Source organism: Schistocerca cancellata, chromosome 9 (genome assembly GCF_023864275.1).
Source record: "Schistocerca cancellata isolate TAMUIC-IGC-003103 chromosome 9, iqSchCanc2.1, whole genome shotgun sequence".
NCBI lineage: Eukaryota > Metazoa > Arthropoda > Insecta > Orthoptera > Acrididae > Schistocerca > Schistocerca cancellata.
The window spans coordinates 183,381,965-183,403,879 of NC_064634.1; the positions used below are offsets into that span (position 1 = coordinate 183,381,965).

Genomic DNA, 21,915 nt, shown 5'->3' on the forward strand with positions numbered 1-21,915 from the left:
GCTTACCATATAACCCTGTGACGAAACGCGCCGCTCTTCTTTGGATCTTCTCTATCTCCTCTGTCAACCCGACCTGATGAGCAATACACAAGTATAGGTCGAACGGGTGTTTTGTAAGTCACCTCCTTTGTTGATGGACTACGTTTTCTAAGGACTCTCCCAATGAATCTCAACCTTGAACCCGCCTTACCAACAATTAATTTTATATGATCATTCCGCCGCAAGTCGTTCCGCACGCATACTCTCAGATATTTTACAGAAGTAACTACTACCAGTGTTTGTTCCGCTATCATACAATCAGACAATAAAGAATCCTCCTTTCTATGTATTCGCAATACATTACATTTGTCTATGTTAAGGGTCAGTTGCCACTCCCTGCACCAAGTGCCTATCCGCTGCAGATCTTCCTGCATTTCGCTGCAATTTTCTAATGCTGCAACTTCTCTGTATACTACAGCATCATCCGCGAAAAGGCGCATGGAACTTCCGACACTATCTACTAGGACATTTATATATATACTGTGAAAAGCAATGGTCCCGTAGGACTCCCCTGTGGCACGCCAGAGGTTACTTTAACGTCTGTAGACGTCTCTCCATTGAGAACAGCATGCTGTGTTCTGTTTGCTGGGTAATTACACTAAACCCTAACAGCACTAACACACCCTGGTGAACGTTCTTCCTATCACAGAGAATTGAAAGTCTGATCATTAGCATACCCGCCTATGGTTTGAAAGCGTACGAAATCAAATTGGCATCCGATTGGTTGGTTCACTTTTTTGCCAGGCAGGGTACTTTCATTACGATTGCAAGTATTTATTCACATGTTTCACAGGCAATAGAGGCAAAAGTGCGAGAGGCGGCGGCGGCGACGACGACGTTCCGCTGCGATCAGCGGGTGGCGCCAGCAGGCCGGAGCCGACGTCGCAGCTCCCTCTGCAGCAGCTGGCGCTCGTGGCGGGCGCCGGCCAGCACGGATCGGTTCTCCGCCAGGCGGCGAGCCAGGTAGGGCAGCGCCTGTCCCAGACCGCCCACGGGGACCGACTTGTACACCGTGTAGCCCGCAGCGGCTGCGAACACACCGCACCGCCTTCATTCCGTTTTGTTCCTGTCGCCGACCTCCGTAAGTCGAAGCAAGAAACATTTCCAAAAGGAGTGTAACTCATACTGGGTGGTTATCATTAAAGTACAGCTATTCATCAAGTTCCAGTGCCGGCTGTAATTATAGTATGACAGCTAAGCTTGGTAGATATGCTAATGCGTAAATGCGGAACTGATTTATGATGGAAAAAAATTAGTTCCAATTTTGGCCACCAGGTGCAAATTTGGCGCTGTGAATGCAACAAAGCCGGCCGCGGTGGTCTAGCGGTTCTAGGCGCTCAGTCCGGAACCGCGGGACTGCTACGGTCGCAGGTTCGAATCCTGCCTCGGGCATGGATGTGTGATGTCCTTAGGTTAGTTAGGTTTAAGTAGTTCTAAGTTCTAGGGGACTGATGACCACAGATGTTAAGTCCTATAGAGCTTAGAGCCATTTGAACCATTTTGAATGCAACGAAGATCTAGAGAAAAGCTTCCAAATGTAATGGATCAGGAACGGGAGGTGAACAGCATCAAACAAATACGAGGGTAATCCCAAAAGTAAGGTCTCCTATTTTTTTATGAGTACAGAACTCTGTTTGTGAGGCAGTTGGTCACACTGTTATGAAGAGTGCTTCACGCTCTGCGTGTAAACATGCGCACGTCGCGCTGAGGCGCTCGTCTTGGCTTGCCAGCCGTTGAGAATGGAGCTCCCGTTGTTTGTTACCGCCAAGTGCGAATTGTGCACAGTTATTCGATTTTTGAACGCAAATGGCACTGAGTCGATTGAAATCCATCGCCAATTGACGGAAGTGTATGGTGAGTCGTGCATGGATGTCAAAAATGTTCGTAAGTGGTGTAGAGAGTTTGCAGCTGGTCGGACCGAAATTCACGACGAGCAGAGGAGCGGGAGACCGTCAATTTCTGAGGAGTCAGTGTTGAAGGTTGAGCAAAGCACGCGTGAAGATCGGCGGATAACCCTGGATGATCTCTGCACGCTGGTTCCTCAGGTTTCCCGAAGCACCGCTCACAGAATTTTAACGGAAACATTGAACTACCGGAAGGTGTGCGCAAGATGAGTGCCACGCATGCTGACTGAGGACCACATGTGGCAACAAGTTGATGCTTCCCGCGCATTTCTTCGCCGCCTTGCAGCCGAACAGGACAACTTTCTGCACTCAATTGTGACGGGTGACGAAACCTGGGCCTACCACTTTACACCTAAGACCAAGCAACAATCACGCCAGTGGCGGCATCCTTCTTCACCAAAGCAGCGGAAATTCAAACAAAAACAGTTTGCCGGTAAAGTCATGACGTCCGTTCTTGGGGGTCGGAAAGGGGTATAGGGGTATTGTTGGTCGATTTTTTGCCCACTGGGACTACAATTAACGCTGACAGATACTGTGAGACTCTGAAAAAACTCAAACGGGCAATTCAGAACCGGAGAAGAGGAATGTTGAGCAAGGGCGTACGCATTCTCCATGACAACGCTCACCCAAACATCGCTCGGCAAACCTTTGCTCTCACGCAACAGTTTCAGTGGAACATAATCACCCACCTACCCTATAGTCCTGACTTGGCACCCAGTGACTATGACCTGTTCCCTAGGTTAAAAGAACATTTGGCGGGAAAGCGATTCAGCTCCGACGACGAGGTGAAAGAAGAGGTCCATAACTTTCCAAACAGCATGGCGGCGTGCTGGTATGACATGGGCATACAAAAACTTCCACAGCGTCTACAAAAATGAATCGACAAAAACGTTGATTATGTCGAAAAATAGCTAAATGTTCAAGCTGTAAACTGATGTAAACCATTGTAGACCAGGTCTATGTACTTATAAAAAAATAGGAGACCTTACTTTTGGGATTACCCTCGTAGTATTCCTAACTGCCACTTACTATGTACTTATAAAAAAAATAGGAGACCTTACTTTTGGGATTACCCTCGTAGTATTCCTAACTGCCACTTACATGGTTTGTTCAACATGAGCATCGGAGATGACGATGAGATGCCGCATCCGTAAACGACGTGATCAACAGTTGCTCGCAGCGATTCCATTGGAATCTGAGCAACGTGTTTCTGCACACAAGCCATCAGATGAGGTAGAGGCTGAACTTGTCACCGGTAAACGCATAGTTTTAGAAATTATCAGAACCAAAAATCACTTGGATTCAGGTCAGGTGGTCTTGCAGGCAATGCATCAGGAAAAAGCTCTGGAGGTTACACGTTCCTGGAATGTTGCATTATGCAGATCTTTCATTGGGCGAGTGACCATCTCGCATGAAAACAGCGCTTGCCACGTAACCACGCTCTTCCAAACCAGGAACATAGGCTGTACAAGATGGCCTCGATTACGTGCAGTTGTCGCGGTACACCTGACGGACCCTGTGGGTGTATTCTGTTAAAGAGGAACGGACAGGCAATAAAGGAGCTCGTGAATCTCATACAGTGAGTGAAAGTGCTCCTCGTGCACAACACGAAGTTTAACAGGACCCCATATTCGGCAGTTCTGTCTGTTCTCTGCACTCCGTAGTGCAAAATGTGCCTCGTCACTCCATGGAATATTGCCCACACACATGTCACTAACTTCGATTCGTGCCAGAAACAGAAGAGTAAGTTCAGAATGTTGTTGCAGGTCATGATGTTTCAGTTGCTGCACCTTCTGGATCTTGTACGGGTACCAGTGTAATGTAGACAACAAAATTTTCCGTACTGTTGACCATGGGATGGACAATTCTCGCGACACTGCGCTAGCACTACCTGGGGTACTTGCTGCTTGGTCACTTAATAGCAACAGGAACCTCGTCAGTAACTTATACCAGGATAGGACGCCTTCCTCTTCCACATGCGACATCAAACTGACCCGTGTTTTTGAATTTCGTTATCATCTTCTTTAAACCGTTTAAAGAGATCAGGCCTCTCCTCAGACCCTTCACACGGCGATACACTCCCAATAGAGTATTATAGTTGCTGCCGTTCACACGAGACAGTTTCACAAACAGTGCACGGTTTCTCTTCTCGATAGCCATACAGTTCAATGGCTTTAAAATGGCGACGTGGATGTCATACTGTGTACAGCGCCAGATTTGTTCCTGGTGGCCAAAACTGGAACTATTTTTTTCCAACATAAATAGGTTTCGCATTAACACATTAGCGTGTCTACCAAGTTTCGCTGCCGTACGATTATTACAGCACACACTGGACCTCTACGAGTAGCTGCACTTAATTTGTAACCATCCAGAACCACACCAACGCTTATTAACGAAAACACAATCATGTGGCGACATCCAAAGAAATTTGTGACTGGATTGTTCTTGGCAGGGAGGCAGACGTGCATAGAAACAGGTCTATAGACTTAAAAGTAATTTTAGCTGCACCGTGGGGAAGCACACTATGTGATCAGAAGTATCGATAACTTGTTACTGGACATTAATAGGGTTGTGCCACTCTTTCGTCTTTATGACGGCTTCAACTCTGCTAGTGTCACTTTTAACGAGGTGTGAAAGTCCATAACGACATTTCGCTTGCGTCTCAAGGGTGTGTGCCTCAGTTTCTGGCGCAGGTTATTACATTCTACGCACGTGGGGTTTTGCAGTGTTGCAGTGAGGTGGGCACCTCCTTCCCTCACCTCCTCAGCTCGATGCTGTTGCGGTGGGTTGAGGGGGAGAGGTTATGCTGTTGTTCGTAATGGACGTTCAAGGTCAAATTAATTGTAAGAGGCGGTTGTGTACTATCTGGGACGAGACAGCCTTTTCAGCAGTCTCCAAAAAGGTAGCGCACAGTTTCGCAGCGTTCTCTTTGGTGTACCTACGAATTATAATATGTAAGTACTGTTCACTAGCTGGTGCGTTGGTCGCAGGTGACAGTTAAGAAGTAGGTCTTAAGTGGTCTGTGACTCAAAATGGGGGTCATTGTACGCCATTTCATCGCGTTGACAAATCATCTTTGTCGTTAAGTGACAATGCGAGCACAACCTATGCTTGAAATGACACTTCATGACATTTTGACAGACCGAACTGCGTCCTTTACTGATTGGAGACGCGATGTTCTGAGTTGAACTGAACGTTCAATTTTACCACCACTACACAGGGCGCAGACTAAGATCTGATGATCAGGAACTGTGCTTCAACCCCTATGGTCTCCTTTTTGGGTGAATACTTTCCTCCATCTGGATTTGATATGTAGGTCGAGCACCATTACATTATTATTCATTGCTGGGCATTATAACTGCAACTTCACCACGATGAGGGCAAATGACAAATTTGCATCAAGCGTACTACATGGTTGGATATGCATATAATTTGCATTTCAAAGCAGCCGCACAAAGTAGGTAGGCGTAACATAACTTTCATCCTGTGCACGAGAAGACGTTATGCATCTACTTCCTTATTGAGAAATCACATTTCAGTAGTGTATGTGTGAGAGAGAGAGAGATGCACAGAGAGAGGAGAGGGAGAGGAGAGAGAGAGAGAGAGAGAGAGAGAGAGAGAGAGAATCATGTAAGATGGACAAACATTTGTCAGCATACGTCGGAATTCCACAACAGCCGTGGCCTATTAGGGCTGTAGTATACTGTCTTGCTGCTCATTTGACCACGACCCGACGACTGAATAACGAATATGGAATCTGTGGGTTAAGGAGGGTCATAATCAACGTCATACCGGATCTCTAGGACTGGCATACTGCTTGCCCGGCCGTTCAGGACTGTACAGCCATGTTGCTTATCTTGTTTCAAGAAAAGTGCATGTTTGCAGCGGCACAAATTACCCACGCGGACGATACGACCTCTGGAACACAATGGACAGTCAGCACGATGACTATCCTTTGATGCGGCGGTAGATGGACGCATTGACAGTTGTGCATTCAACGGCAACAGTGGACACAAGAGTGGCACCGCGTCCTAATTCCAGACGAATCTCGGTTCTGCATGTAGCATCACGTTGGACATGTTCGTGTGTGGAGGATCCGACCAGAACGCACGTTTCTAGGTTGCATTCATCATCATACAGGTTCACCATATAGCCTGATGGTACGTGGTTCCGTTGAACACGCAACAGAATCCCTTCTGGTTCGCATAGCCAGTAACATGGAAAGCTGACTTTACATTTCAGACGTGTTAAGGCCGACGGTTGTGCCTCTTCGTCAAGCTCTCCGTGATTTTATCTCTCAATATGGCGACGCAAAACTACAGGTTCTTCATATTGTCCTGACCTACCTCGATGCAGGTGGTGTTCAACCGTTGCTCTGGCCAGCAGGTTCTCCAGACCTCTCAGCTGATGAAAGCTGATCATGAGTCGTGACATACTGCCACGCCACCACTCGCCCACCACTGTGACTGATGATCTCTGGGATAGCTTTGCTGCAGCGTGGAGTGTCGCCCCCATATCCGTGATCCAAGTTCAGTTCAACTCGGCAGCCCGCTGGGTTGAGGCCATTGTTGCTGCTAGAAAGGGCTGCTCAGCGTACTAAGTTTCGCACCCTTTACATCCAAACATCACTGCAACGTTAGATCGTCCATTCTTTCTACTATACTGAATAGGCACAATAACTACGAGCGTAAATTTTCGTTACTCGCTGTACTTCATAATGTTGCCATTTATTGGCCAACAGTGTAGTTTTGTCGTGCGAATGAACACTGGCGATTCATTTTTATTATTGACAACTACTCTAAATGAGCTCAAAAAGAGGAGAGGAGAGAGACAGATACTTGTAACTTTGCAAGCTGCGGGAAAAACGTAGACTTACAAGGGGACCGCGCATGCTCGTCATCACCGCTTTCGTCCACATTTATGGTATGTGCAGGGCTTGACCAGAAGTGAATGTGACAATGACAAGTGGGACTTCCAGGCGCCCAAGAGTTTAGGAAAAAGATAGCATTTACGGTGCAGATCGTGCGAGGGATGAGTCATTTATCTCAGCGTGGTTTCGAGGCTGCGGTTGATGCAGCGGAAAGAGTAGAGAACGGTTAACTTAAGATCGCAGGTTCGAGTTACCGTGGCGAAACCAATTTTCCTTTTGTATTTTACGTTACTTACACTGTAAATAAGCCGAAATATTGTTCAGTATATTGCATTAATTAATATTTTCATAAAATCCTTGGAAAAGGAAATGGTTCAAATGGCTCTGAGCACTATGGGACTTAACATCTGAGGTCATCAGTCCCCTAGAACTTAGAACTACTTAAACCTAACTAACCTAAGGACATCACACACATCCATGCCCGAGGCAGGATTCGAACCCGCGACCATAGCAGTCGCGCAGTTCCGGACTGAAGTGCCTAGAACCGCTCGGCCACCGCGACCGGCTTGAAAAGGAAAGGCATACGAAAAATGTGTCATGGCAAATAAATTTCCAGGAACAGATCGTAATGCAGTGAAGAAAACTTTGTATGTAAAATAATGTTTCTCATTTTACAGTTTATGTTTTACAAATGCTGGGGAAATAGTCGTAGTAAAAATGGGGAAAGCAATAATTTTCTCGGCGTCTTGCACACATTATAAATGTCAAATTTATACGGATACCTGGTTGTTTTAAATTTTCAATAGGGTTCAAATGGTTCAAATGGCTCTGAGCACTATGGGGCTTAACAGCTATGGTCATCAGTCACCTAGAACTTAGAACTACTTAAACCTAACTAACCTAAGGACATCACACAACACCCAGTCATCACGAGGCAGAGAAAATCCAAGACCCCGCCGGGAATCGAGTTTCAATAGGGAAAAAACTGTTTACATTCATAAAAGGTTCTCCCTCATCGTACAGTCTGGCAGCAAACCATGCCAAATATTGGCAAGGACAGCTTCTGATGTAAATGGAATGTAGTTTGATGCAGTCTTCTCGGGATGTGATTTCTTTTTCTCTCTTGCTGGAATAAAAGCAATTTTGAGTATTTTCGAATAATTCGTTACGTGACCATAACAACTGACATTTCGGGGCTCCTCTAGTGAAATGAATCTGAGGGGAATCACTTTTCATCTAGAAAAATTTCATCGTATAATTGTGGATTTGTGTATCCTCCCCACGAGTTAGTTAACAGAGGAAACTTGTTCTCCTGCCCGTAGGACTTTATCACATCAGTCAAAAATTTTGTTGTATAACATTGTTGTGAGTTTTCCAGATTTTAGTGAAACAAAGACGACGTTCCTATACTTTGCCGTGAACACATCCACCGGTTTTTGAATCTTCAGTACAAAAGAGTAGTCATAACGTAGACCGTTGGTAATAATTCTCTAGAAAGGGTTGTAAGTAGGCTGTTTAGGTTTTTATGTTGCTAGCGCGATGCAGCGCTCTGTATTAAAATCGCTGACTGTGCTGTGTGCAGTCTGTGGCTAGTTGGACTCGTTATTGGAAGTTATTCGCCAGTGGAGTGTTGGGCAGTTGGGTGTGAACAGCTCGTAATGTTGGGCAGTTGGAGGTGAGCCGCCAGCAGTGGTAGATGTGGCGAGAGAGATGCTAGAGTTCGGAGATGTTAATATGAGCGGACGATCTGGACCTGTATCCGTCAGAAAAAGGAAATTTGTTAAACTGGTTGTCACGGATTTATATATATATATTATGACTTTTGAACATTATTATGGTAAATGCATTGTTTGTTCTCTATCAAAATCTTTCATTTGCTAACTGTGTGTCTATCAGTAGTTAGTGCCTTCAGTAGTTAGAATCTTTTATTTAGATGGCAGTATTGGCGCTCGCTATATTGTAGTAGTTCGAGTATCGAAGATTTTTGAGAGGCAAGTGATTCATGAAAGGCATAGGTTATTGTTGATCAGGGCTATTCTTTTGTAGGGATCATTGAAAATCAGAATGCGTTGCGCTAAAATATTGTGTCAGTTTAGAAATGATCAGAATAAGCAAAGAGAAAACAGTCTCAGTACGTTCAGGTTCACTCTGGAGTCTGAAAATCAAGTAACGTGAACTTTTACCAGCACAGTCATTACTTACACTAAGAAGAGGAGGTTTCAGGGTTTACTTTGTTCATATCCCGTCGTTTCACGAGAACTTATTTTGCCCCCGGTGGTACAGGGCTCGGTTATAAGTCGATTGTTACTGGCAACATAGGAAGGATACGACCTAAATACTTTATTATAAGTGACTATAAAAAGGTTTTTCTATTGACTTCAGTTAATGAAAATTCTCGGTTTACCTGTTTGATCCAAACTAAACTCCACCTAAACAGGTCACGGAAGGCCCAGTGGTACCTACCGACCACCTTGTCATCCTCAACTATAAGCGTCACTGGATGCGGATATCGAAGGGCACGTGATCAGCACATCGCTCTCCAGACCGCTGTCTGCTTCAGTCAGAGCTTCTCAACTGGCGTCACAGGGGCCGAGTGCACCCCGCTTGGCAACAGCGCACAGCACACCAGAACGGTCACACATCCAAGCGCTAGCCTAGCCCGCCAGCGCTTAACTTCGGCGATCTGACGGGAACTGGTGTTACCACTGCGGTAAGGCCGTTGGCTTTACCTGTCTCGTAGGACATTTTAAATACAATCCCTTCTTGGAAAGTTATTTACAGAGTCCTTGACGGCGCTGTAAGTACAATACTTTCATGGAAATATGCTTGTAACCTCAAATTTTTCTTTGCTTTTCCTTTTTGTGCGTTGTATGAGACTATTAATAAATACAATATGTTGCTGTTGTTGTTGTGGTCTTCACTCCAGAGACTGGTTTGATGCAGCTCTCCATGCTACTCTATCCTGTGCAAGCTTCTCCATCTCCCAGTATCTACTGCAACCTACGTCCTTCTAAATCTGTTAGTGTACTCATCTCTTGGTCTCCCTTTACGATTTTTACCCTCCACGCTGCCCTCCAATACTAAATTGGTGATCCCTTGATGCCTCAGGAACATGTCCTGCCAACTGATCCCTTCTTCTGGTCAAGTTGAGCCACAAATTTCTCTTTTCCCCAATTCTATTCAATACCTCCTCATTAGTTATGTGATCTACCCATCTAATCTTCAGCATTCTTCTGTAGCACCACATTTCGAAAGCTTCTATTCTCTTCTTGTCTTAACTATTTATTGTCCATGTTTCACTTCCATACATGGCCGATCCACACAAATACTTTCAGAAACGACTTCCTGACACTTAAATCTATACTCGATGTTAACAAATTTCTCTTCTTCAGAAACGCTTTCCTTGCCATTGCCAGTCTACATTTTATATCCTCTCTACTTCGACCATCATCATTTATTTTGCTCCACAAATAGAAAAACTCGTCCACTACTTTAAATGTCTCACTTCCTCATCTAATTCCCTCAGCATCACCCAATTTAATTCAGCTACATTCCATTATCATCATTGTACTTTGGTTGATTTCATCTTATATCCTCCTTTCAACATACTGTCCATTTTGTTCAATTGCTCCTCCAGGTCCTTTGCTGTCTCGTAGAATTACAATGTCATGGACAGACCTCTAAGTTTTTATTTCTTCTCCATGGATTTTAATTCCTACTCCGAATTTTTCTTCCGTTTCCTTTACTGCTTGCTCAATATACAGATTGAATAACATCGGGGATAAGCTACAACCCTGTCTCACTACCTTCTCAACCACTGCTTCCCTTTCACGTCCCTCGACTCTTCTAACGGCCATCTGGTTTCTGTACAAATTGTAAATAGCCTTTCGCTCTCTACATTTTACCCCTGCCACCTTCTGGTTTTGAAAGAGAGTATTCTAGTCAACATTGTCAAAAGCTTTCTCTAAGTCTACAAATGCTAGAAACGTAGGTTTGCCTTTCCTTAATCTATCTTCTAAGATAAGTCCTAGGGTCAGCATTGCTTCACATGTTCCAACATTTCTATTGAATCCAAACTTATCTTCCCTGAGGTCGGCTTCTACCAGCTTTTCCATTCGTCGGTAAAGTGTTGGTATTAGTATTTTGCAGCTGTGGCTTATTAAACTGATAGTTCTGTAATTTTCACATCTGTCAATAACTGCTTTCTTTGGGATTGGAATTATTATATTCTTCTTGAAGTCTGTCTCATACATCTTGCTCACCAGATGGTAGAGTTTTGTCAGGGCTGGCTCTCCCAAGGCTATCAGCAGTTCTATTGCAATGTTGTCTACTCCCGGGGCCTTGTTTCGACTTAGGTCTTCAGTGCTCTGTCAAACTCTTCACGCAGTATTATATCTCCCATTTCATCTCCATCTGCGTCCTCTTCCATTTCCATAATATTGTCCTCAAGAACATCGCCCTTGTATAGACCCTCTATATACTCCTTCCACCTTTCTACTCTACCTTCTTTGCCTAGAACTGGGTTTCCATCTGAGCTCTTGATATTCATAGAAGTGGCTGCCTTTTCTCCAAAAGTATCTTTAATTTTCCTGTAGGCAGTATCTATCTTACCCCTAGTGATATACGCCTCTACATCCTTACATTTGCCCTCTAGCCATCCCTGCTTAGCCATTTTGCACTTCCTGTCGATCTCATTTTTGAGACGTTTGTATTCCTTTTTGCCTGCTTCATTTACTGCATTTCTGTATTTTCTCCTTTCATCAATTAAATTCAATATCACTTCTGTTACCCAAGGATTTCTATTACCCTCTCGTCTTTATACCTACTTGATCCCCTGCTGTCTTCACTAATTCGTCTCTGGAAGCTATCCATTCTTCTTCTACTGTATTTCCCTAATGCTCTCCCTGAAAGTCTCTGCAACCTCTGGTTCAGTCAGTCAGATTACCCAGGTCCCATCTCCTTGAATTCCCACCTTTTTGCAGTTTCTTCAGTTTTAATGTACAGTTCATAACGAACAGATTGTGGTCAGATTCCACATCTGGCACTTGGAAATGTCTTACAATTTAAAACCTGGTTCATGAATCTCTGTCTTACCATTATATAATCTATCTGATATCTTCTAGTATCTCCAGGCTTCTTCCATGTATACAACCTTCTTTCATGATTCTTGAACCAAGTGTTAACTATGATTAAGTTATGCTCTGTGCAAAATTCTACCAGGCGGCTTCCTCTTTCATTCCTTACCCCCATTCCATATTCACCTATTACGTTTCCCTCTCTTCCTTTTCCTACTATCGAATTCCAGTCATTCATGACTATTAAATTTTCGTCTCCCTTCACTATTTAAATAATTTCTTTTATCTCGTCATACATTTCATCAATCTCTTCTTCATCTGCGGAGCTAATTGGCATATAAACTTGTACTACTGTGATAGGCGTGGGCTTCATATCTGTCTTGGCCACAATAATGCGTTCAGTATGCTGTTTGAAGTAGCTTACCCTCATTCCTATGTGTTTACTCATTATTAAACCTACTCCTGCATTACCCCTATTTGATTTTGTATTTATAACCCTGTATTCACCTGACCAGAAGTCTTGTTCCTCCTGCCACCGAACTTCACTAGTTCCCACTATATTTAACTTTAACCTATCCATTTCCCTTTTTAATTTTCTAACCTACCTGCTCGATTAAGGGATCTGACATTCCACGCTCCAATCCGTAGAACGCCAGTTTTCTTTCTCCTGATAACAACGTCCTCCTGAGTAGTCCCCACCCGGAGATCCGAATGGGGAAATATTTTACCTCCGGAATATTTTATCCAAGAGGACGCCATCATCATTTAACCATACAGTAAAGCTACATGCCCTCGGGAATAATTACGGCTGTAGTTTCCCCCTCCTTTCTAGTATTGCAGTTTATTTGCAGTACGAGGGGCTCGAACATACGATCCTCGAGTTAGCATTCCCTATTTCTCTCGCTGCTCCAGCCGCTGGCTGGGACCTACGTTAATATAAATGGATCACCTCTCTCCTGGCCCGCGTAAAAAATGCCTTTTTTTTTTTTTTTTTTTTTTTTTTTTTTTTTTTTTTTTTTTTTTTTTTTTGCTAGACGCTTGGCCATCTGGCGGTCATCCTTCTGTCATTTCATTTCAGTCCAAGCCCTGCATGTACTATAAATTTGGACAAATCGGTGATGAGTAGGCGCGGTCCGCTTGTTAGTCACTCTTTAGGGAATGCTCAGGTACTTCTAGGGGATAAGAGTGCTATGGAGAAAAAGCACGATGGATGGAGTGGATTTACCCAGTGGTACGGATATCTGCTCCGCCATCCCGTAGATCTGAGCGAACGCTATGTCCTCCTGGTCAGGTCGCACTCCGAGCTGCCCCAGCTTCTCCACGGCGTGGTGGATGGCGCTCTCGTTGTGGGTCGCAACCACGAGAAAGCTGGGTCTCTTCCGGTTCTCAACAACGTAGTCCAGGGCCTGATCCATCACTCTGCGAACATACAGGATGAGATCGTTCTGTACCAACACACCAAAACTCAAGAAAGAAAAATATCAGCAGATAATATGCGGGAATCGTTGTCTGTTCAAAATTACTTTATTCTGAAGTCAGTTACGGAGGAATTACACTGGTGCACAAGCCTGAAGGCTACGGCCACACTTGCGTTTTTTAAAGCTGGACGCTCAGCGTCTAAAGAAGCAGCTTCAAAAGTCGCCTGGTGGTGGCCACATTCGACCGTGTATATAACTTCTTTCAGCTCAACGCTTCCTAGCGACCAAAGACGTGAATGTGGCCATATGTGGCTCAGTAGCGTTTCAGACCTGCCTGGGTCACATCACTTCATTGAGAAATGAATGTATTAAGTAAACAATCTGCAACAGCAATATGTACTGCATTGTGTAAGTAGGCTGTTTATGTTTTCTTATTGGCAACGTTACGTAGCGCTCTATATGAAAATCACTGGCTGTGCTGTGTGCAGTCTGTGGCTAGTTTACATTGTTGTCTGCCATTGTAGTGTTGGGCAGCGGCAGCTGGATGTGAACAGCGCGTAGCGTTGCGCAGTTGGAGGTGGGCCGCCAGCAGTGGTGGATGTGGGGAGAGAGATGGCGGAGTTTTGAAGTTTGTAATACTGGATATCATATATTATGACTATTAAGGTAAATACATTGTTTGTTCTCTATTAAAATCTTTCATTTGCTAACTATCCCTATCAGTAGTTAGTGACTTCCGTAGTCTGAATCTTTTATTTAGCTGGCAGTAGTGGCGCTCGCTGTATTGCAGTAGTTCGAGTAACGAAGATTTTTGGTGAGTTAAGTGATTTGTGAAAGGTACATGTTAATGTTAGTCAGGGCCATTGTTTTGTAGGGATTTCTGAAAGTCAGATTGCGTTGCGCTAAAAAATATTGTGTGTCAGGTTAAGCACAGTCGTGTATAAATTGTTCTAAGGGGACGTTTCATATGTCGACCCTTAGCCTAGGATACCTCACTGGAATCTTCTGATTTTTTTCTTGTAGTTTGTGCAATGAGTGTAGCTATTGTTTATTGCTAGCGCGTAATTATAGAGAGAATTTCCTTTGTAGTTGCAGTCTTTCATTGTTGTACAGTACAACAGGTGTGGCACACATGTAGATTTGCACCAAATATTTCGCAGCTGCAATTAACTAGATATTATTTGCAGTGCTATGTTAATGTGTTCTCTTATTTTTGCTCTTCAAATTGTGCTTTTCTGTGTTGTCGTGTGAAATATTGTGACAATAATGGCGTGTGAAAAACGTAATACTAGGCTCCAAAGTAAACTCAGAAACGACAATGAAGACGAAAGCAGTGTGTTAGCGCCACCGAGTAATGAATTAACTAATGTTCAAAGTAGTAATTTGGTAATTGTACATAGGGAAATGGAGCGGGCTGCAAACAATGGTGTAGACAGTGAAACAATTAGTGAACAGGGAAGCATTATCGATCGATCGGTCGGCAACAGCTTGCCTTAGGAATCCGAAATGACAGGACACAATCTGGCAAATACTGTAGATTCAGGTTTTGCGTCCTCACCGTTTTCTCAAATGAATCAAGACACATTTTTTGCTTTTCAAAATGCGAATATTGCCGGTTCAAATGCACTGCCGAATAGCACTGAGGAACATGTTTCAGACACCAGTGCACTGTTATTACAGTTAGTGCAACAAATGGGACAAAGGCTACAAAAGTTAGACACAACGCTTGAACAAAATCAGAAACAAATGGGACAAAATCTTCAAAAGTTAGACACAATTGAACAAAATCTTCAAAAGTTAGACACAATGGAACAAAATCAGAGACAAACACAGGAAAAGCTTCAAAAGTTAGACACAATGGAACAAAATCTTCAAAAGTTAGACACAATGGAACAAAATCTTCGGAAGTTAGACACCACACTTGAACAAACACGTGAAGATTTAACTACTGAGTTACATAACATCGAATCGAAATGTCAAAAAGTCTGTAATGACGTAAAAACACAAATTTGTGAGCATTTTCAACCTATTTTTTCGCGGCACGAAAATGCATTACAGAATCACGAAGCAGCCATAAAAGAACTGCGAACCATTGTTCATGAAAATCATGAGACCTTGTGGGCTAAAATTGACTCAGTTGCATCTACCGATTCGGTTACGCAACTTGCAAAAACTCAGGAAAACATAAAGGACACAGTAGATTCGATTTCAACACAAATGGACACTCTGAAACTTGGTTCAGAAAAACACACTGAGGAAATGTGTTTACTATCGGAGAAAGTAGCCGAACTTTCGGATCAGGTCACTAACTTATCTACAAAGGTAGATGATGATCTGAATGACACAAGACCTGTAGCCATCACTGACACAGAAGAGTGCGAACAAATTAGGAAATTCAAACAAAATCAGAATCAAATTAATACGCAACACCAAAGAGAAACGCGGGAAGTACAAGATCAGCTGACACAGGTAATACAAGAATTACGTATTTCAGAGGCCACTCGCGCTCCAATACGGGAAGAAGGACATAGAAATACGGAACAGCCACAAAATAATAATTCAGGGCACTTCGGAAATTATGAAAGAAATTGGCAAGGTACACCGAATTTTGAAATGGATCCACCGAAACGATGTAACAATGACCGATATGCGACTCGCCGACATGATGATTTTGACTATAAGTTGTTCATCACTACACGTAAATTCAAAACGTTTAAGAATTCTGCCAACGACATTCATCCACAAGCGTGGCTCCATCAATTCTCTCATTGTTTTCCTCCCAACTGGTCATTGGAGCACAGGTTAGAATTTATGTGTGGCTACTTGGAGAATGAACCGGCTGTAAGAATGCGATCGGTCATTCACGATTGTCACAGTGAAGGAGATTTTTATCATGCCTTCCTCTCAGCATATTGGTCTCAAGCTACATAAGATCATAATGATGAAACATTTCGAACAATCTGAATTTTCCAGTCTTGTGAAATATTTTGAAGACATGTTGCAAAAGAATCAGTAGCTATCAAACCCATACAGCCCCTCAGAACTCATCCGCATTTGCTTAATCAAACTGCCTGAACATTTACGACATATTATTTTAGCAGGACGTTGCAAAGACGACATCGAAGCTTTTCAGGGACTGTTACAAGAACTAGAAATTGACACTGACAATCGCGTAACGCGAAAACAGGAACACAACAACTACAGGTCACATCTGTCGCAATTCCGCGATGAAAGAAATAATAACTGGACACAACAAGGCTATTCTCACAACACAAATCGTGACCAAAACAGGCACCACCCGTATGACAACCACTGGCAGAGTAATAGTTACAGAGAAAGGTCGCATTTCCGTAGTAATGAATATGATAGAGACAATCATAGAAACAGACAATATGGTAACCAGAACTATTATTATCAAGGGAGACAGAATAATTTCAGACGCAACAGTTCAGCGGGCAGTTACGATTTAGGGAGAAATTCTCCGCGACGTGACCGACAAGAAAGAAACTGTGGGATCTACCGACATGATGACAGACGATATAATCATAACGACAGACCTGAATTTTATCAGAACTGGCGGGATTCAAACAGTGCAGGGCCCTCTCGAAAACGTGAATTTGTGGAAGTTAGGTCTCCTAATCCCAATAACGACGCACGCCAACAAAGAGATAGCAGACAATGACTCGCACTGCAGGCTGCCGCATGCGCCGGCTGGCTCAGAGAAAAATAACATAGACGCTAACCTTGAGAAAAATTCCAAGATTCCTTACCGACGTATACCACATGATAATTGCGTTAAAGTTGAAATTCTGCGTACTAGGAAGAGCAAAGGGTTACACCACATTTCACATGTAAAACCATTTATTGAAAGATAATCTGTTTTTTAACTTCGTCTTTGCCATAAAACGTTTCACTTCACATTACTAGTATGCTTTAGAAACTGTTACCATCCAACAATGTTTGAAGTTAAATATCCAGTCACGAACCAAGAGAACTTATTTAAACAGAAATTACGAATGCATTGTTATTGCGAACAGACGACATAGTGTTATTGTGTGTGTACATTCTTGCTTGTTAGTTGCACGATTACGTAACGACTATAAGGCTCACATACTTAGAACATTTACCAGTACTGCTAATGAGATTTTAATGCAACATTTTGGTTTACTTGAAAATACATTCTGGATTTAAAGTACTTTCTGAGAGATACCAGATGACACAGTGGTTAGTTTATGTGACAGCTACACGATTATATCATGACGTTACTTATGTTGCTTTTGCGGTGTATCTGTTTTATATCTGCACAGTTTTTCTGAATTCTTCTGTAAAGTAAAACATGTTTTAGTAGTAACTTTTGTGGTATAGCTACAAGGAGACAGCCTTTTCCGTAGCACAACAATACGTTACAGCACAGTACTTTCTTCATCACAACAATAAGCGTAATAACTACGATATCTATACGCAAAGCATTTCACTTTTGTTTATCATGAGGTAAGTACATTGACTTCAGCAGAACTTTGCTTACAGAGGACGATAACTACGACACTTCCACACAATTATCTTACAGCAAAACGCACATTTAGCGCTACAGGACACGCATTTGAGTGCTTAATTTTGTAGTTAAACCATTTATTTTTCAAGATTTTTGAATTACAAAGAAAGTTTTCCGTGATACATTTCATTCCATTGCTGTAATCTGTAACACCTGAGGGTATAATTACAATAATCCTCAGGGGGGTACACGCTTACTTTGTGTATCATGTGTTTGGCAAGCACAAGGAGCCCTAGCTAATATGGTGTTTGCTTATACAAGTTTACACATCGGTACCATATTTCTCTAACACATAAATTACACAGCTATCTGATCATTTAACTGAGAGAGACAAACTTTTTTATTACGTCAGTGGCACATGTTTACGCAATTACAGAGTTGGATTACTTCACACTTACGAAATTGTATTTTGTCTGTACTGTGTGAATTGTTCATATTTTTTCGGAACCATTGTGATACTATGAGAGCTTTGAATGATATATTTGGTATGGGATCACGATTCTTAAAGTACGTTTGAGGTAGATGACACTATTGAAATGAGCAGAGTATTTTCTTTAGGTTTTGAAGTTATTGGATGAAGCTATGATGATTTTGAGATGTGATTGATCTTTTATGATGTTATTTTTACGACGACGATGCATATTATGCTGCTGACGTATGTTTGTGAACAATAAGCTGATGCTATATGAGAAATTTGATTATGCTACGTATTTATTATGATGAAATATTGAAGTGTCGTCGCAAGATTGACGTGTCGACGAATATGTGTATGTGTAATAAGGTAAGGAGTAATGAATAGTGGTTAGGGACTCTGGTTTGTGAAGAAGGTTGTTGGAAACCAAGAATCGTACTTTAAGAGTTATGAAATGTATGTAAATGCGTGAATGTATTACAATGCCGACGAAAGTTTTTTGGACTCTGTTATATCAAAAGCATTTTGTCTCTACAGATTTGTAACGCAAATTCTCGACCTGTGAAATATTTTTATATGAGACTGTCACTGTAGCGGAAACTGCTGTCGTAAATATTTCCGTAAGAAAGGTAAGTGACCTTGACGTAATGCGTTTTGGGCGCCCAGCTGAGGTCGTCTGACAAAAGAAAGCCATTAGGTGGAGGAAAAAAAAGGCCATTATCGTCTCCATTGACATTCCTTTAGAGAAAGCATCGCAGATACGACATGCTCATTACTTGGAAAGATACTTACATCTGCACACCTGATTATGACAAGCGTCTTTGTACGAGAGTTCAGAGAATTTATACTAACTTATGAAATGTCACATGACTATTGAATGATATTTTTATGTTTTGCTTTTCGTAGTTGCTTATTTCATTTGATATCTAGTTTACAGCTGTGTTGCAGCATTGGTTTTATAAAATAAAATAAAATGCATTTGCTAATGTGAACACTTTCTGTCAACAGATCTATTAAATAATAATTTTGTGATCCACATTCTTAAAAAAAAGGAGCACTTGGAAAGGAAAGAACAATAAGAAGGGACTAGTAACAGTAACTGCATACATAATATTCTTTTCAAGTACATGGTAATATTTTTTTTTACAATATGTTGTTGTGGTGCACCACTTTAATTACATAGACATTAAGATGTGAATATACATTTCCCTTATCTGCATTGTTGTTTTTACTGTAATATTTTTTATGCTTGAGCTTTGTCATGTATAGATATAAGTTATATATTTTTTATATTTTTTATATTTGCTGCTGCTGTTTGCCAGGCATAGTGCTACTGAATCTTAATTTGTCTTACTCTTCTAAGCTAGTTTTACTACTGATTTATTTTTCTTGTTTGCTGCACAGTGCCTTATCTTAGTTGTAATATTGTTGCTTCACCAATTTGAATTTTTTTTTCATTGCTGTTTGTGTTAATTGTTTTGTGCTGCTGCATTGCCTCATCCCTTAGTTTAGCATCTGAGCTCAGTAGATTTAAGTTAGCTTAAGAGGGGTAGACTATATAAGAAACTGACTATGGAGAATAGGTAAAGAATGCATTGCGAAGTTATATGAAAAAGATTTGGGCCAAAATGAGTATTGTACAATGAGAAATAATTATTTTGAAAGAAATATGAATAGAATACAGGAAGGAGGTATAGATAGGACTTTTTGGGAATAATGATGAATGAAGTCGGATCTCCAAGAAGCAAAGAAAGTTTTGTTGGCAAAATACTGCAGTAAAACAAACCCTGTCCTTTCCTTGCATTATTCCACTATATGTTTGTGTACCCTTGTGTATTTGTTTTCTTCCTGTCTCTGTGTAGTTTCATAGAACTTTTTCTTCTTTTAATACTAAGCTATATTCACTATGATGAGGAATACTGTTATCCTCAAATATAACTGACATTAATAATATGTTATTTACTTTGTAAAGATGTTTAGACATTATTTATTCTGTTTTGTTTTAATGCTCATGTGTGAAGTTGATGTTTCAAAATTTATTCTGATCTATTATCTATGTACTTATGTCATAATTCCTGTAACTCTGATGTATATGTTTATTTCTATTCTTTTGTAAAGTCCGTGTTACTACAAATGTTATCTGTACTGTTATGTTTTTAATGATGTATTTTGTAGCATTATTATTGTATTCTTATGTTATAAAATTGTAATTGACAGCAGTTCATCAAATTAAGTAACTTGTACGTTACATTTCACTGCACACGTTTCTGTTGGTCATAGTATATGGACAACATGTGAGAAGTAAGGACTGATAGTGTTTGCACGTGTGTTAATAATTCAGCAAGGGACTGGTTAACAGCATTGCTGGTTCTAAGGACAATTAGAAAAAAAACTTTGTGAATGCACAAGTGGTGGTTTATGGACTTGCTATATTATCCGCAAGACTCTTCAATGGTGATTGTGCACCTGCACTGTCAAACAGATGGCTGCTGGCTATCTCTACAAGGACTACAGTGGGTCTGCATCTTTGATGATCCACCAATACCATTATCTCTACAAGCACTACAGTGCGTCTGCATCTCTGATGGCCCACCAATATCATCATCTCTACAAGGACTACAGTGGGTCTGCATCTTTGATGACCCACCAATACCATTATTTCTACAAGGACTACAGTGGGTCTACACTTTTGCTGACTCACCAGTACCAGTATCTCTACAAGGACTACAGTGGGTCTACACCTTTGCTGACTCACCAATACAATTATTTCTACAAGGACTACAGTGGGTCTGCACCTCTGGTGGCCCACCAATACCATAATCTCTACCAGGACTACAGTGGGTCTGCTCTGCGATGACCTACCTACCAATATTCTTCAAAACTTCGACTGACTCTGCTGTGGGTTTGCTCTGTTGTGGCCCATTACCTGTCTGCATGTCAAGAGTCAGCACTGTCTTTCCGTTGGAAGGACAACACTACTTCTTCAAGACTGCATGGAAATCCACTACTTCCGTGTGCATTCTCTTTTACTACTCAGACTTTGAGAAAAACAAACACTGTAATTTTACTGTGATAAATGATCAGGACTGTCTTTATGGACTGTGAGAAAATTTTAGCCTTTGACCAACATTGTATTGATAAGTGTGTGCATTTGATTTCTTTGTTATTGTAATTATGAAAAATTTTATCAAATCATTATTGGCCACTGCCCAAAACAATTTGTAAAATTTTTCGTGGGGAGCATGGGGGCTATGTAAGTAGGCTGTTTATGTTTTCTTATTGGCAACGTTATGTAGCGCTCTATATGAAAATCACTGGCTGTGCTGTGTGCAGTCTGTGGCTAGTTTGCATTGTTGTCTGCCATTGTAGTGTTGGGCAGCGGCAGCTGGATGTGAACAGCGCGTAGCGTTGCGCAGTTGGAGGTGAGCCGCCAGCAGTGGTGGATGTGGGGAGAGAGATGGCGGAGTTTTGAAGTTTGTAATACTAGATATCATATATTATGACTATTAAGGTAAATACATTGTTTGTTCTCTATTAAAATCTTTCATTTGCTAACTATCCCTATCAGTAGTTAGTGACTTCCATAGTTTGAATCTTTTATTTAGCTGGCAGTAGTGGCGCTTGCTGTATTGCAGTAGTTCGAGT

At 41.8% G+C, this 21,915-nt stretch overlaps 1 protein-coding gene across 1 annotated transcript in view; it reads right to left on the reverse strand.

Moving 5' to 3' along the window:
* Positions 1–861: 861 nt before the first annotated feature.
* The window catches only part of LOC126100865 (hydroxyproline dehydrogenase-like), a 163,707-nt gene continuing 142,653 nt past the window's right edge, over positions 862–21,915 (reverse strand). Inside the window, exons 8-9 of the mRNA XM_049911532.1 lie at positions 13,114–13,307; positions 862–1,067 (exon numbers count right to left, since the gene is read on the reverse strand). Of these exons, the coding sequence (XP_049767489.1) occupies positions 889–1,067; positions 13,114–13,307 (373 nt within the window). The 3' untranslated portion in view covers positions 862–888. The remainder of the gene's footprint in view (positions 1,068–13,113; positions 13,308–21,915) is intronic.